Source organism: Staurois parvus, unplaced genomic scaffold, assembly GCF_062004578.1.
Source record: "Staurois parvus isolate SC_StPar_1 unplaced genomic scaffold, SC_StPar_1.0 ptg000941l, whole genome shotgun sequence".
Lineage (NCBI taxonomy): Eukaryota > Metazoa > Chordata > Amphibia > Anura > Ranidae > Staurois > Staurois parvus.
This window is the reverse complement of record NW_028318737.1, coordinates 714948-731398: the sequence shown is the minus strand read 5'-3', so window position 1 is coordinate 731398 and position 16451 is coordinate 714948. Positions and strand designations below refer to the sequence as shown.

At 45.2% G+C, this 16451-nt stretch overlaps 1 protein-coding gene across 1 annotated transcript in view; it reads right to left on the bottom strand.

Annotated features, from left to right (window-relative positions):
• The window catches only part of LOC149441849 (uncharacterized), an 82722-nt gene that overhangs the window by 43297 nt on the left and 22974 nt on the right, over nucleotides 1-16451 (bottom strand). The window contains exon 2 of the mRNA XM_089656832.1: nucleotides 10433-11192. Within this exon, the coding sequence (XP_089512958.1) occupies nucleotides 10433-11192 (760 nt within the window). The remainder of the gene's footprint in view (nucleotides 1-10432; nucleotides 11193-16451) is intronic.

Below are 16451 nucleotides of genomic sequence, written 5' to 3'. Positions count from 1 at the left end.
GTATTTTCCATCAATGGAAGACATTCCAGCAGCTCAGATGTGATCCTAATAACATTGGTTCCCCCATTCACACAGGAGGAATGGACATGAACTCTCACTGAGGGAATTGTATACAAACATTCTATGAATAGACCCCCAAATGTCAGGAGACGTTTCTATTAAGACAGGAAGTATGGAGCAGAGAAATGAATAGACCTCCCAGCAATGTTATTACCAGGCTGCAGCTAGGGGGAGCTCTAATGTCACCCCAGCATCCCATTTTGCACACATGGGAAAATGCAGATTTTGGTCCTGAAGATGAGATATACCCCCAAACATCTATTCTGTGACATCAGAGGCCCTGGAGAATAAAATGGTGGTGATTGTTAAGGTGTTCCCCGTACACAGATTCCCCTTCATATCCGCCTTTCTTTCCTCCTTTCCCCCATTTTCTATGTTGGGATCTTTTCTACAATACTTTGTTATAATAATGGAACACGTTGTGTATTGTATTGTACACCAATAATAATGACTCCGCCCCCACATTCCAGACAAGGGATCTTCCTGTCCAATCGGATTCCTTCCTTTACCATTTCCTGATTTTTATGCTTCAATCTTGTTAAATGTAAAATTATAATAAAACATTTATTGAACAAAAACTATTGTGTGTGTCGGTGCAATGACGGCAAACTTCAATATAGAACATTGCTCCTCGGTGACACCTCACACCCTTCAATAACGGCGCAGAGTGCGGGGGTCAGCAGTATATCATATACAGCCCACCATACAGAGTGCAGAGGGGGGCTGTAGTGTGCCCCCCCCTCCTGATCCATACCAGACCACGTGTCTGTGGGTGGGGGTCATATTGGATTCTGGAAACCCCCTTTAATAACAAGGGGCCCCCATTTACCGTTCCCCCATGTGAATGAGTATGGGGTATATAGTACCCGACAATAGCACCAGCCCAATGACAGCTCCCTAAACTGTCATCATCTACATAAGTGAAGGGACAGGGATGGTGGGACCTCATTTCCCAAATGTGCCAGTGACCATATTTGGTCAGTGATGTCACTGCTATCCCCGCCCCCTTCCTTACATGGCAGGGATTCCCAATGACATCACTGATTCCTGGGGGTGTGGCCGCTGTACCCATCCATGTCTTCCTCAGGCACCAGTGACAACGGGAAGCTGTTATATATAGAAGTGGTAGAAATGTCTCTTCTATATGTGATGATCGGCTCCTGCAAAACACGGGACCGGAACAGGCAAAGTTTGGTTTGTACTGTCGTCTCATCCCTACTCTCCGACAACTAAACCCAGAGATCATCCCAAGTGGTCATTGTATTTGTCCTTTACATTGGTGACCAATGGGAGAAGGACCCCCTTATATCAGTGGTCAGTGTAGTGGTCCCTTACATTGGTGACCAATGGGAGAAGGACCCCCTTATATCAGTGGTCAGTGTAGTGGTCCCTTACATTGGTGACCAATGGGAGAAGGACCCCTTATATCAGTGGTCAGTGTAGTGGTCCCTTACATTGGGGACCAATGGGAGAAGGATCCCCTTATATCAGTGGTCAGTGTAGTGGTACCTTACATTGGTGACCAGTGGGAGAAGGACCCCCTTATATCAGTGGTCATTGTATTTGTCCCTTACATTGGTGACCAATGAAAGAAGGATCCCCTTATATCAGTGGTATTGTAGTGGTTCCTTACATTGTTGACCAATGGGAGAAAAATCCCTTTACATTATTGACCAGAATAGTGGCCCTTTACATTGATGACCAATGAGAGAAGGATCCCTGTCACAGAGGGCCAGTGCCTCTCCCATCCCCCTCTATATCCCTCCACCCCTCCCTTCCCCCTTGCACATTCCGATGAAGGTGTAGCTTTCATGGACAGTGCTGGGCCAGCCATTGCCGAGGCAACCTAGCTGCATCCCACATGGTTTTCAAAAGACTCACACAGGAAGCAGCCCTCTTTTCTTTGTTCCTGTCCATGCTGCTGGAATCATCTTGCTCCCAGAAAGATGCTGGGAGGCATGGGTGAGGGGGACCGAGCCTCCCCAGCCATCCCCGCTGTGCACTCTGCAGAACCCCAAAAGGTCAGGACTGTAGCCCTCTACAATACCCTAGGGTTTGGAATCTCCACAGCTCTGCATGAGCCTTCTCCTCAAAGGTCAGACCCCACAGCTGAGACCCTGCCAGACCCTGCAAGTCTGTAAGCCTGTCTACTGAGCACCCTTGTACCCTATCGGCTGCTTAGTGCCCTGAGAGCTGCTGCTGGGGGACCCTGCATGTTGTCCGTGGCTGCGTGTCCCTGGAAGCCGTCTGCTGCTGAGTGCCCTGGGAGCTGCTGCTGAGGGACCCTGCACACTGTCCGTGGCTGCGTGTCCCTGGAAGCCGTCTGCTTAGTGATCCCTTACATTTGTGACTGATTGGAGAAGGATTCTCTTTTATCAGTGGTCAGTGTAGTGGTCCCTTACAAAAGACTAGAAAGTCTAGAAAAACTTAATAGGAACAAATCACCAGGACCAGATGGCTTGCACCCCAGAGTCCTCAAAGAATGTATCCAGGTCATTGACTGTTATTCCTAGTCTTCAGGAAAGTTTACTGACCGGAATGGTGGCAGCAGATTTGTGAAAAGCTAACATGGTACTAGTATTCCAGAAAGGACCAAGATACATATCTGGAAGCTACAAGCCAGTCAGCCTAACATCAATAGTTTGTAAACTATTGGAGGGATGATAAGGGACCATACCCAAGAATGTGCTGATGAACATAGTATCATTAGTAGTAACCAGTATGGATTTATGGGAAAAGATCGTTCTTGTCAGACCAACCTATTAACAATCTATGAGGAGGTGAGCTGTAATCTGGATAAAGGAACCCCCGTGGATGTAGTGTATATAGACTTCACCAAAACATCTGACACGATACCCCATAAATGCTTAATCCACAAATTGAGGCATGTTGGTGCTGACAATAGTGTATGTACATGGAGAGAAAACTGGTCACTGGGTGCATACAAAGGGTGATGATAAATGTACCTCTTAATGGTCTGAGTTATAAGTGGGGTACCCCAGGGCTCTGTTCTGGGTCCAATTCTGTTCATAAATGATATAGAGGTCAGTATAAGTAGTTCAGTCTCCCACTTTACAAAATGCTGGTTTGGACACATCTGGAGTATGACGTCCAGTTCTGGTCACCAGTCCTCAGGTTGGATGTGCAATGACTACAAACATGAAACGTATCCTCCTTGGAGATGAGACCTTCAGAGGAGATATGATAATGATATAGAAATACAGTTATGTTCAAAATAATAGCCGTCAGACATCACTAACCGGATCAATCACTGTTTTTGGTAGAAATGATATTTCTACATGGCAAATAATTTCCTAGCAGGTGTAGTAGGGTCATAGAAATCCAACAAACCCAACAGTCATGACATGCATGCCGCTGATTCTGTGTCATTGAATCACTCATTGAAAGGGGCGTGTTCAAAATAATAGCAGTGTGGAGTTCTATTAGTGAGGTCATTCATTCTTTGATAAACAGGTGGCAATTATTGCCCTTATTTAAGGAAGGAAGGCAGCAAATGTTGTATATGCTGGTTACAGTGTATTTCTCTCTGAAATTCTGAGGAAAATGGGTCGTTCCAGACATTGTTCAGAAGAACAGCGTACCTTGATTAAAAAGTTGATTGGAGAGGGGAAAACATATAAAGGAGTGCAGAAAATGATCGGCTGCTCAACTAAAATGATCGCAAATGCTTTAAAATGGCAACCAAAACCTGAAAGACGTGGAAGAAAGCGAAAAACTACCATTGGAATGGATAGAAGAATAGCCAAAATGGGGCGGACTCAGCCAACAATCAGCTCCAGGAAGATGAAAGAAGGTGTGACGTTCCCTGTGAGGACTCAGCCAACAATCAGCTCCAGGAAGATGAAAGAAGGTGTGACGTTCCCTGTGAGGACTGTTACAATTAGAAGACGCCTATGTGAAGCCAAGCTATCTGCAAGAAGTCCCCGCAAAGTCCCACTGTTGGGAAAAAGACGTGTGCTGAAGAGGTTACAATCTGCCAAAGAGCACATTGACTGGCCTAAAGAGAAATGGCGCAACATTTTGTGGACTGATGAAAGTAAGATTGTTCTTTTTGGGTCTAGTGGGCGGAGACAGTTTGTCAGACGACCCCCAAACACTGAATTCAAGCCACAGTACACTGTGAAGACAGTGAAGCATGGTGGTGCAAGCATCATGATATGGGGATGTTTCTCATACTACGGTGTTGGGCCTATTTATCGCATACCAGGGATCATGGATCAGTTTGAAGACATCAGAATACTTGAAGAGGTCATGCTGCCTTATGCTGAAGAGGAAATGCCCTTGAAATGGGTGTTCCAACAAGACAACGACCCCAAACACACCAGTAAATGTGCAACATCTTGGTTCCAGACCAACAAGATGGACGTTATGGAGTGGCCAGCCCAATCCCCGGATCTTCATCCAATAGAAAACTTGTGGGGTGACATCAAAAATGCCGTTTCTGAGGCCAAACCAAGAAATAGAGAAGAACTGTGGAATGTGGTCCAATCATCCTGGGCTGGAATACCTGATCACAGGGGCCAGAAGTTGGGTGACTCCATGCAACACAGATGTACAGCAGTTCTCAGAAACAGTGCGACTACAACCAAATATTCATGAAGTCATTCAAAGGAAAGCAAAATCTTCAAACATTTCTCAGTTTATATAGTGAATGTTTGAGTTTGTAAAGAAGAATACAAACACTGCGAATTTTTTGAACCGTCTAATAGTCACTTTTCTTCCATTTTTTTAGAGGAACAACACAAATTTGATCTATTTTTCTTCATGTTGTGATTTGGAATAGAATGTGTCGTGTTCCCAATGCATTTGTGTGGATGGAAATAAAAGCTACTAGAAGGATTTTCAGCTTTAGTCACTTTTATCAACACACTGCTATTATTTTGAACACAACTGTCTATTTACTAGTACCATCATTATTATCATTACTGTTAGATACTGTCCCCTCTCTATTCTGTACCCCATATTAATAATGATTCTATGTTCCATCTATTGTAGTGTGAACTGTGATAATGCCATACTTGGTGCTGCAAGTGTCATTGTGTAAGTCCTGCACTGTAATTATTGCTGCCTCCTCTATTGTTTTCCTCAAGCAGGATTCTCTCAATATCATTTTGATTTCTATACAATTTCCACTTCAGTGTATTATCCCCAACAGCAAACAGCTGTACACGAGTTCCTGTGTCTCTCCTCCCTTACTTGTGAGGGGTTCACTCAGCATAAGACCCCTCCCATTGGAGGCACTCCCTGGGAAGACCAGAAGTCACAGCTGGAACACATCTCACAGCCGTCCTTCCGGGATGTCCGGAGTGCGCTCCACTAGGTAAATGAGGAGCCAGCTTTAGCGCACAATGCCACCTCATGAATGTGTGATAGCCTGTCGGAGGCCCATCTCCATGACTACTCCAGCGTGCCACCTCCTCACTGTGCATGTGCGATAGCCCATTGGAGGCCCATCTCCATGACTACTCCAGCGCGCTGCCTCCTCACTGCGCATGTGCGATAGCCCATCAGAGGCCCATCTCCATGACTACTCCAGTGTGCCGCCGCCTCACTGTGCATGTGCAATAGCCCACAGGAGGCCCATCTCCATGACTACTCCAGCGCGCCACCTCCTCACTGCGCATGTGCGATAGCCCGTCGGAGGCCCATCTCCATGACTACTCCAGCGTGCCACCGCCTCACTGCGCATGTGCGATAGCCTGTTGGAAGCCCATCTAGATGACTACTCCAGCGTGCCGCCGCCTAACTGCACATGTGCGATAGACCATCGGAGGCCCATCTCCATGACTACTCCAGCGTGCCACCGCCTCACTGCACATGCGCCCCCACAGCCACGCACCTTTTGGCGTGCATTCCAATTCACCTCCAGAAGCTATATTTGGCAATGGCAGCACTTGATCTCCCTCTGCTGCCAGTATAGTAACACTACTCATGAATACTCCATACATCTAAAGACAAAGATCTGCCCAATGACCCCACTGACAGCCCACACAAAGCAAGGACATTCTGGCTGCCATTGAAATGTATGTGTATGCCTACTTTGTGTTCACATTTATCTCCATGGAAAGAAGCCAACAATTGAGGAACCAGCAGGCTTTTATCCAAAGGAATTATGTATTCAATTCATTCATTTTTACTTTTTATACATTGTGCTGATCCAACAATATTATCCCCATGAACCCCAATGCAGCATTCCCAATATGTCATTATTTATTATATGGGGATATATATATATACACAGACTATATGACCTCCTCATGTATATATTACACTGCCCTGCGTTTCTTACAGCTTTAATGCCGGTGAATGTTTCTAATGTCTCTTACTATACCTCTTGATGTGTAATGTATTGTTGCTTGTGTGAGCATGTTGTGATGTCACCTTTGTCCCGCCTCCTTTCCCGGGACTGCCCAACCCAAGTGGGAGGGTCCAACCTCTGTCCCAGGGTATATATTGAAGAGGGCTCTCATTGCCAAGTCAGCTCTGATGAAGAAGGGACTCCCTTCGAAACGCGTCAGCCTGACTCTGAGAACCTTCCCTCGTGTTTAGACTCGCGCTGGTCTCTGATTGGTCAAGTCTCACCAAGGACTTTACACGCTTGTTATACTTCTCTGTTTGTGAGGATATTTTCACATCCAATAAAATCACATTTTACTGAGGTAATGCGCAAGGTTGGTGCACTTTTTGTTTCACTTTCCAGTATTGGTGGGGCTTCCCCAGCCTTGTTTAGAGCCGCACAACCTTTGATGCCTTGGTGGGGAATTTCTTCCAGTTCCGGGTCCATCTATCCACCCTTGTTCTGGGCCATAGAGGGCAGGAGGGGTTGTTTTGTGTTTACACCCGCAGTACCATTACTCCAGTCACTTTCTGGGTCGTTACCATCCCCCATTATTATCACTGTCCCAGCCCTTGCAGCCCTTTCCATCTGTGGGAGGAGCTGAGTCTCCACCTCCTCATTAACACTGGAAGGCCTATAACAAACTCCAATGATGACCTTTGTAGTACCGCCCCCCATGTGCAGCTCCACCCATAATACTTCAGCCTCATCACACTCTCCATCAACTAGGTCCACTTTCACACTCGCTCTGAGATCACTTCTCACATAGAGACAGACTCCACCACCTTTCCTATTTCCCCCGTCTCTCCGAAAGAGAACCTAGCCAGGAATATGAATGGCCCAGTCATGTGAGGAATGAAGCCAAGATTCAGCAATACCAATTCAATCCTAGTTCTCTTCATGCACCAAACCTTCCAACTCACCTATTGTGCTGGGCACACTTCTGGCATTGGTGAGCAAACACTTTCATTCACTGACACCTTGTCCATTCACTGACACCTTGTCCATTCACTGAAACCTTGTCCATTCCCTGACACCTTGTCCATTCACTAACACCTTGTTCATTCACGACACCTTGTCCAATCACCGCCACCTTGTTCATTCACCGACACCTTGTCCAATCACCGCCACCTTGTCCAATCACTGCCACCTTGTCCATTCACCGACACCTTGTTCATTCACCGACACCTCATCCATTCACCGCCACCTTGTTCATTCACTGACACCTCGTTCATTCATTGACACCTTGTCCATTGACCGCCACCTTGTCCAATCACCGACACCTTGTTCATTCACTGACACCTCATCCATTCACGGCCACCTGGTTCATTCAATTCATTGACACTTTATTCATTCACCGACACCTTATCCATTCACTGACACCTTGTTCACATGGATTTTGAGCATTTTTTATTTTCATACAAATGGTACCAATTCCACTGTTTTTTTGTAACACCAACAAGTACTGACCTGTCTGATCTGTCTACCCCGTTAAAACTGAAGTCTCCCTCCCCCCTCCATCCTAGTTTATATACTCCTCCAGCCTTCCCATAAACCCCTCCCCCAGCACAGCAGACCCCCTTCCATTTATATGCAGACCATCTCTAGCATATACAGTGCAGGAAATACGTATTTGCTCCCCTGCTGATGTTGAATGTTCGCCCCTCACACAGAAATGATCGGTCTAACATTGGAATGTTCGGTGTAACACTGAGAGACAGAATACAACAACAAATTCAGCAGAAATGCGTCTAACAAATGATGACTGATCTGCATGTGATGAGGGAAATAAGTATTTGATCCCCTTCACAAAACATGACTTAGTACTTGGTGGCCAATCCCTTGTTGGCAATCAGGTCATATGTTTCCGGGAGTTGGCCCCCAGGTTTGCACACATCTCAGGAGGGATTTTGTCCCTCTCCTCTTGGCAAATCCTCTCCAAGTCATTAAGGTTTGGTGGATGATGTTTGGCAACTCAAACTTTCAGCTCCCTCCGCAGATTTTCAATCGGATGAAGGTCTGGAGACTGTCTAGGTCACTCCAGGACCGTAATGTGCTTCTTCTTGAGCCGCTCCTTTGTTGCCTTGGCCATGTGTTTTGGGTCATTGTCATGCTGGAACACCCATCCACCACCCATTTTCAATGCCCTGGCTGAGGGAAGAAGGTTCTCACCCAAGATTTGATGGTACATTGCCCCGTCCATCGTCCCTTTGATGCGGTGCAGTTGTTCTGTCCCCTTAGCAGAAAAACACCCCCAAAGCAGAATGTTTTCACCACCATGTTTCACAGTTGGGATGGTGTTCTTGGGGTCATAGGCAGCATTCCTCCTCCTCCAAACACGGCGAGTCGAGTTGATGACAAAGAGCTGGATTTTGGTCTCCTCTGACCACAACACTTCCCACCAGTCCTCCTCTGCATCATTCAGATGTTCAGTGGCAGACTTCAGACGGGCTGGACATGTGCTTTCTTGAGCAGAGGGACCTTGCGGCACTGCAGGATTTCAGTCCTTGTCGGCGTAGTGTGTTACCAATTGTTTTCTTGGTGACTGTGGTCCCAGCTGCCTGGAGATCATTGACAAGATCCTCACGTGCAGTTCTGGGATGATTCCTCACTGTTCTCATGATCATTGAAACTCCACGAGGTGAGATCTTGCATGGTGCACCAGACCTAGGGAGACTGACACTTGTTTTGTGTTTCTTCCATTTGTGAATGATTGCACCAACTGTTGTCACCTTCTCACCAAGCTGCTTGGCCATAGTTTGGTAGCCCAGTCCAGCCTTGTGTAGGTCTACAATCTTGTCCCTGACATCCTTGGACAGCTCTTTGGTCTTTGCCATGGTGGAGAGTTTGGAATCTGATGGTTTGATTGCTCCTGTGGACAGGTGTCTTTTATACAGGTAACACAATGAGATTAGCAGCACTCCCTTTAAGAGACTGCTTCTAATCTCAGCTTGTTACCTGTATGAGAGACACCTGGGAGCCAGAAATCCTGCTGAATGATAGGGGATCAAATCCTTCTTTCCCTCATGAACATACAGATCAGTCATCATTTGTTAGACGCATTTCTGCTGAATTTGTTGTATTCTGTCTCTCAGTGTTACACCGAACATTCCATTGTTAGACCGATCATTTCTGTGTGAGGGGCGAACATTCACCATCAGGGGGGAGCAATTACGCATTTCCTTCACTGTAGGCTACACCCCAATGAAAAGTCAGCCCAGTGCTCTATATCAGGACTCCATTTTTTTTTCTTCTCCTGCCATCAATAGCCAACCCGGTCCCACACTTCATCCATGTCTTTGGGGACCTCTGATCTCCTTATGAACTGTTTCTTCCATGATGAAGATCAGCCATGGAGTATATCTGAGGTGTATATCAGGGTGTGCTTCTTCCCCACATGAGAGCTGGGATGTCCAGCAACATTCATCTAGAAGACATTTCCCGCACTCAAGGCACTAATACACCTCCAGGGTTGTGTGGGATCCATGATGTACAAGAAGAAAGGACTTCAGTGAGGAACATTTCCCTCACTCAGGACAGGAAAGTGGCTTCTCCCCTGTGTGAGATCTCTGATGTTTGTAAAGATTGGACTTCTGTGAAAAACATTTCCCGCATTCAGGACAGGAATACGGCTTCTCCCCAGTGTGAGATCTCTGATGTGTGTGAAGCCTGACCTTGTATAAAAAACATTTCTCGCACTCTGGACAGGAATACAGCTTCTCCCCTGTGTGAAATCTCTGATGACTGAGAAGATCAGTCTTCTGTGAAAAACATTTCCCGCACTCAGGACAGGAATACAGCTTCTCCCTCCTGTGAGATCTCTTGTGTCTATGAAGACTGGACATATCTGAAAACCATTTCCGGCACTCAGGACAGGAATACGGCTTCTCCCCCGTGTGAGTTCTCTGATGTATATGAAGATTGTACTTTTTTGAAAAACATTTCCCGCACTCAGGACAGAAAAATGGCTTCTCCCCCGTGTGTGATCTCTGATGTAAATGAAGTTTGGCTGTATCTGAAAAACATTTCCCGCACTCAGGACAGGAATTTGGCTTCTCCCCTGTGTGAGATCTCTGATGCATGTAAAGATTGGACTTCCTTGAAAAACATTTCCCACACTCAAAACATGAATACGGCTTCTCCCCCATGTGCAATCTCTGATGATTGTAAAGATAGGACTTCTGTGAAAAACATTTCCCACACTCAGGACAGGAATACGGCTTCTCCCCCGTGTGAGATCTCTGATGTGTGTTAAGACTGGGCTTACTTGGAAAACATTTCCCGCACTCAGGACAGGAATACGGCTTCTCCCCCGTGTGAGATCTCTGATGTGTGTGAAGACTGAACTTCCTTGAAAAACATTTCCCACACTCAGGACAGGAATACGGCTTCTCCCCTGTGTGAGATCTTTGATGTTTGGAAAGACTGGACTTATCTAAAAAACATTTCCCGCACTCAGGACAGGAATACAGCTTCTCTCCCGTGTGAGATCTTTTATGCACATTAAGATGGGATTTATAACGGAAACATTTCGCGCACTCTGTACAGGAGAACCTCTTCCCTGTTGGAAGGCCGGCCCGGTCACGCACAGTCTGAGGTTCCTCAGGATACGAGGAATCCGATGGTCCATCTACACTGGGTGGTGCCGGATGGACATTGGAGGGAGCCGGGTTTTCTCCTGGACTATACTGTGTGATGTCCTCATCTTCTACTTTCCAGTCTGGAGACAAAGTGAGACAATCCTCGGAGGTTTTCCTCATCTCCCGGCCATGGACTAAAATACAAAGACAAAGAGGATTACTAGACAGGAGCTGATTGGTTCCCCCAAACCAGGACTCCACCCACATCAGGCAGCTTGGTCTCTGAGGAGCTTACAATTCCACCCTCAAGGGAACTAGGAAATGGCTCCTCTGATCTCCTACCAGGTCATTTCTTTATTCATGGACCTTAGTCAAAGAGTGAGGAAACAACCAGAACTGTCTTTTATAGGAGGGACAGTGATGAGGGGATTATAGGACGAGGGTCCCCACCCCCTCTATCACTCATCACCATCTTCCCAACACAAGAAGTATTGCACTTCCTTATTTAGTCCATGATTTAGTCATGAAGAACAGCGGGGCTGAGCCCCACCAGAGGTCAGAGAGTGAGGATGGGGGGAGAACAACCAAGATGAAGACTGGACTGATCCTGAAGACCACCATCATTGGGGTATTGACTCCTCCCTCATTATCACTTTCTGTTTAAGGGTCCAAAGTTGGAGGATGTTATCACATTATTATCACCATGTAAAAGTCTGTGCTCCAATCACATCATCCGATATAAAATGTCCAGCTGGGAGGAAATGGGGGGAACAAAAGAGAATCCATATTATGTGTATATATAGAAGTGGGGGGAGGGGGGAGAGCAAAAGTCAGGAATATGTAATGTACAACATAGAGTATATAGTGCAGGGGTCAGGAGTATGTAATGTACAACATAGAGTATATAGTGCAGAGGTCAGGAGTATGTAATGTACAACATAGAGTATATAGTGCAGGGGTCAGGAGTATGTAATGTACAACATAGAGTATATAGTGCAGGGGTCAGGAGTATGTAATGTACAACATAGAGTATATAGTGCAGGGGTCAGGAGTATGTAATGTACAATATAGAGTATATAGTGCAGGGGTCAGGAGTATGTAATGTACAACATAGAGTATATAGTGCAGGGGTCAGGAGTATGTAATGTACAACAGAATATATAAAGCAGGGGTCAGGAGTATGGAATGTACAACATAGAGTATATAGTGCAGGGGTCAGGAGTATGGAATGTACAACATAGAGTATATAGTGCAGGGGTCAGGAGTATGGAATGTACAACATAGAGTATATAGTGCAGGGGTCAGGGGTATGGAATGTACAACATAGAGTATATAGTGCAGGGGTCAGGAGTATGTAATGTACAACATAGAGTATATAGTGCAGGGGTCAGGAGTATGTAATGTACAACATAGAGTATATAGTGCAGGGGTCAGGAGTATGTAATGTACAACATAGAGTATATAGTGCAGGGGACAGGAGTATGTAATGTACAAACTAGAGTGTAAAGTGCAGGGGTCAGGAGTATGTAATATACAACATAGAGTATATAGTGCAGGGGTCAGGAGTATGTAATGTACAACATAGAGTATATAGTGCAGGGGTCAGGAGGATGTAATGTACAACATAGAGTATATAGTGCAGGGGTCAGGAGTATGTAATGTACAACATAGAGTATATAGTGCAGGGATCAGGAGTATATAATGTACAACATAGAGTATATAGTGCAGGGGTCAGGAGTATGTAATGTACAATATAGAGTATATAGTGCAGGGGTCAGGAGTATGTAATGTACAACATAGAGTATATAGTGCAGGGGTCAGGAGTATGTAATGTACAACATAGAGTATATAGTGCAGGGGTCAGGAGTATGTAATGTACAACATAGAGTATATAGTGCAGGGGTCAGGAGTATGTAATGTACAACATACAGTGGATATAAAACATCTGCACACTCCTGTGAAAATGTCGGGTTTCTGTGATGTAAAAAAAATGAGATAAAGATAAATAATTTCAGAACTTTTTCCACCTTTAATGTGACCTATAAACTGTACAACTCAGTTTAACAAACTGAAATCGTTTAGGGGGAATTAAGAATAAAAAATGAAATTAGTCTGGTTGCATAAGTGTACACACCCTTACACTAATCCTTTGTTGAAGCCCCTTTTGATGTGATTCCAGCACTCAGTCGTTTTGGGGAGGAGTCTATCAGCACGGCACATCCTGACTTGGCAATATTTGCCCGCTCTTCCTTGCAAAAACACTCCAAATCTGTCAGATTGCGTGTCATCTCCTGCGCACAGCCCTCTTCAGATCACCCCACAGATTGTCCATCGGATTCAGGTCTGGGCTCTGGCTGGGCCATTCCAAATCTTCCATCTTCTTCTGGTGAAGCCATTCCTTTGTGGATTTGGATGGATGCTTTGGGTGGTCGTCATGCTGAAAGGTGAAGCTCCTCTTTGTTCAGCTTTCTAGCAGAAGCCGGAAGGTTTTGTGCCGATATTGACTGGTATTTGGACCTGTTCATAATTCCCTCTACCTTGGCTAAGGCCCCAGTTCCAGCTGAAGAAAAACAGCCCCAAAGCATGATGCTGCCACCACCATGCTTCACAGTGGGTATGGTGTTCTTCTGGTGATGTGCAGTGTTGTTTTTATGCCAAACATATCTTTTGGAATTATGGCCAAAAAGTTCAACCTTGGTTTCATCAGACCAGAACACATCTCCCCACATGCTTCTGGGAGACTTCAGATGTGTTTTTGTAGAATGTAGCCGGGCTTGGGTGGTTTTCTTCCTAAGAAAGGGCTTCCATCTTCCACTCTACCCCATAGACCAGACATATGAAGAACACGGAGATTGTTGTCACATGGACCACACAGCCAGGACTTGTCAGATATTCCTGCAGCTCCTTTCATGTTGCTGTAAGCCTCTTGGCCACCTCCCAGACCAGTTTTCTTCTCATCTTTTCATCCAATTTGGAGGGACGTCCAGTTCTTGGTGATGTCACTGTTGGCGAGGTCACTGTTGGCGATGTCACTGTTGGCGATGTCACTGTTGGCGATGTCACTGTTGGGGATGTCACTGTTGGCGATGTCACTGTTGGCGAGGTCACTGTTGGGGATGTCACTGTTGGCGATGTCACTGTTGGCGAGGTCACTGTTGGCGATGTCACTGTTGGCGAGGTCACTGTTGGTGATGTCACTGTTGGCGATGTCACTGTTGGCGAGGTCACTGTTGGCGAGGTCACTGTTGGTGATGTCACTGTTGGCGATGTCACTGCTACGCCATATTTTCTCCATTTGATGATGACTGTCTTCACTGTGTTCCATGGTATCCTAGATTGTAAGCTCCAAGGAGCAGGGCCCTTGAACCCCTCATGTTCTGTTACTGTCCTGTCTCATGTACCATCCCCCACTATAATGTACAGTGCTGAGCAAACCTTTTAGCGCTATATAAATACTGTATAATAATAATAATGGTACATCTAATGCCTTGGGAATTCTTTTGTTCCCTTCTCCTGACTGATACCTTTTAACAAAGAGATCCCTATGATGCTTTGGAAGCTCTCTGCAGACCATGGCTTTTGCTGTAGGATGCGACTAAGAAAATGTCAGAAAAGACCGACTAGAACAGCTGAACTTTATTTGGGGTTAATCAGAGGCACTTTAAATGATGGCGGGTGTGTACTGACTCCTATTTACTATGATTGTGAATGTGATTGCTTCATTCTGAACACAGCTACATCCCCAGTTATAAGAGGGTGTGCACACTTATGCAACCACATTATTTTAGTATTTTTTGTTTTTTACCCCCTAAAAGATATCAGTTTGTTTTTCAATGCAGTTCTTTATAGCATGCATTAAAGGTGGAAAAGTTCTGAAATTATTTATCCTTGTCTAATTTTTTACATCACAGAAACCTGACATTTTAAGGGGTGTATATCCACTGTAGAGTATATAGTGCACAGGTCAGGAGGATGTAATGTACAACATAGTGTATACAGTGCAGGGGTCAGGAGTATGTAATGTACAACACAGAGTATATAGTGCAGGGGTCAGGAGTATGTAATGTACAACAGAGTATATAGTGCAGGGGTCAGGAGTATGTAATGTACAACATGGAGTATATAGTGCAGGGGTCAGGAGTATGTAATGTACAACATAGAGTATATAGTGCAGGGGTCAGGAGTATGTAATGTACAACAGAGTATATAGTGCAGGGGTCAGGGGTATATGTTTTGCCTCCATTGTAAAATCTTTGTCACGTTCCAAACAAGAAATCGCTTGAAATGACTCCTCTTATGTATACATGGGTTGGACTTTACTGTAAAGCAATTGTCACTTCCAGAACACTGAAATGACTTTTCTCATGTTGTCCTCTGAGGTTGGATCAGTGTTGAAGAGGACCCAAAGCACTTATGACATTTAGAACACGGATATGACTTGTGTCCTGTGTGACTCCTCCAGTGAACTGCAATAAAAACTTTCCATCAATTAAGACACCCAGATGTTTGGTTTCCCATGTGACTGAGTTGTATTCACGAAGACCAGCATGACCGAAAACGTGGCTCATCAATCCACCTGTACAAAAAAAAATAAAAAAATCAGAATTCTATATAAAGGGCTAAAGTTGGTTTTTATTTTTAATGATCATTAATAAATATATCTTATATATCATCGCAGGCTGTGTCAGCATTATGGTTGTCCTCAAAGGGCCAGTTGTAACTGTAAGACTAGATCTCCAGAGCACCTCACCCCCCCATTACATCAGATGCCAAGAACCCCACACCCACCCTAACATCACCGTGCACCTCCTTTGGGGGCAGAGCTGGAAAGCAGAAAGTGAAGGGTCTGGAGGAGGTCCAGAGGAGGAGTGGAGTCAATTACCAGAGTCTGCTGAATGCTGAGACCAATGGAGACGAGGATGAGGGGATGCTGCAGCTGCACTGAGAGGTGCAGGATTTGGCAGAGGAGTTCTATTCTCTTCACTGCTGCCAACTGCTGAGACAAGGTGGGGGAGGAAAAAAGGGGGTACCTGCAGGAGAGGTGCAAGGGCCACATGAAATAACCTAGAGAGCTGATATAGATGTTTGACACGTATGATATATATTGAAAGCATATGTACAATGTACATCATTATGTATATATACAGTGAGGAACAGAAGTATTTGAACACCCTGCGATTTTGCAAGTTCTCCCACTTAGAAATCATGGAGGGGTCTAAAATTCACATTTTAGGTGCATTCCCACTTTGAGAGACAGAATTTTTTTAAAAAAAATTAGGAAATCCCATTGTATGATTTTTAAAGAATGTATTTGTCTTGCACTGCTGAACAGAAGTATTTGAACCCCTGAGAAAATCAATGTTAATATTTGGTACAGAAACCTTTGTTTGCAATTACAGAGGTCAGACGGTTCCTGTAGTCCTTGGCCAGGTTTGCACTGCAACAGGGATTTT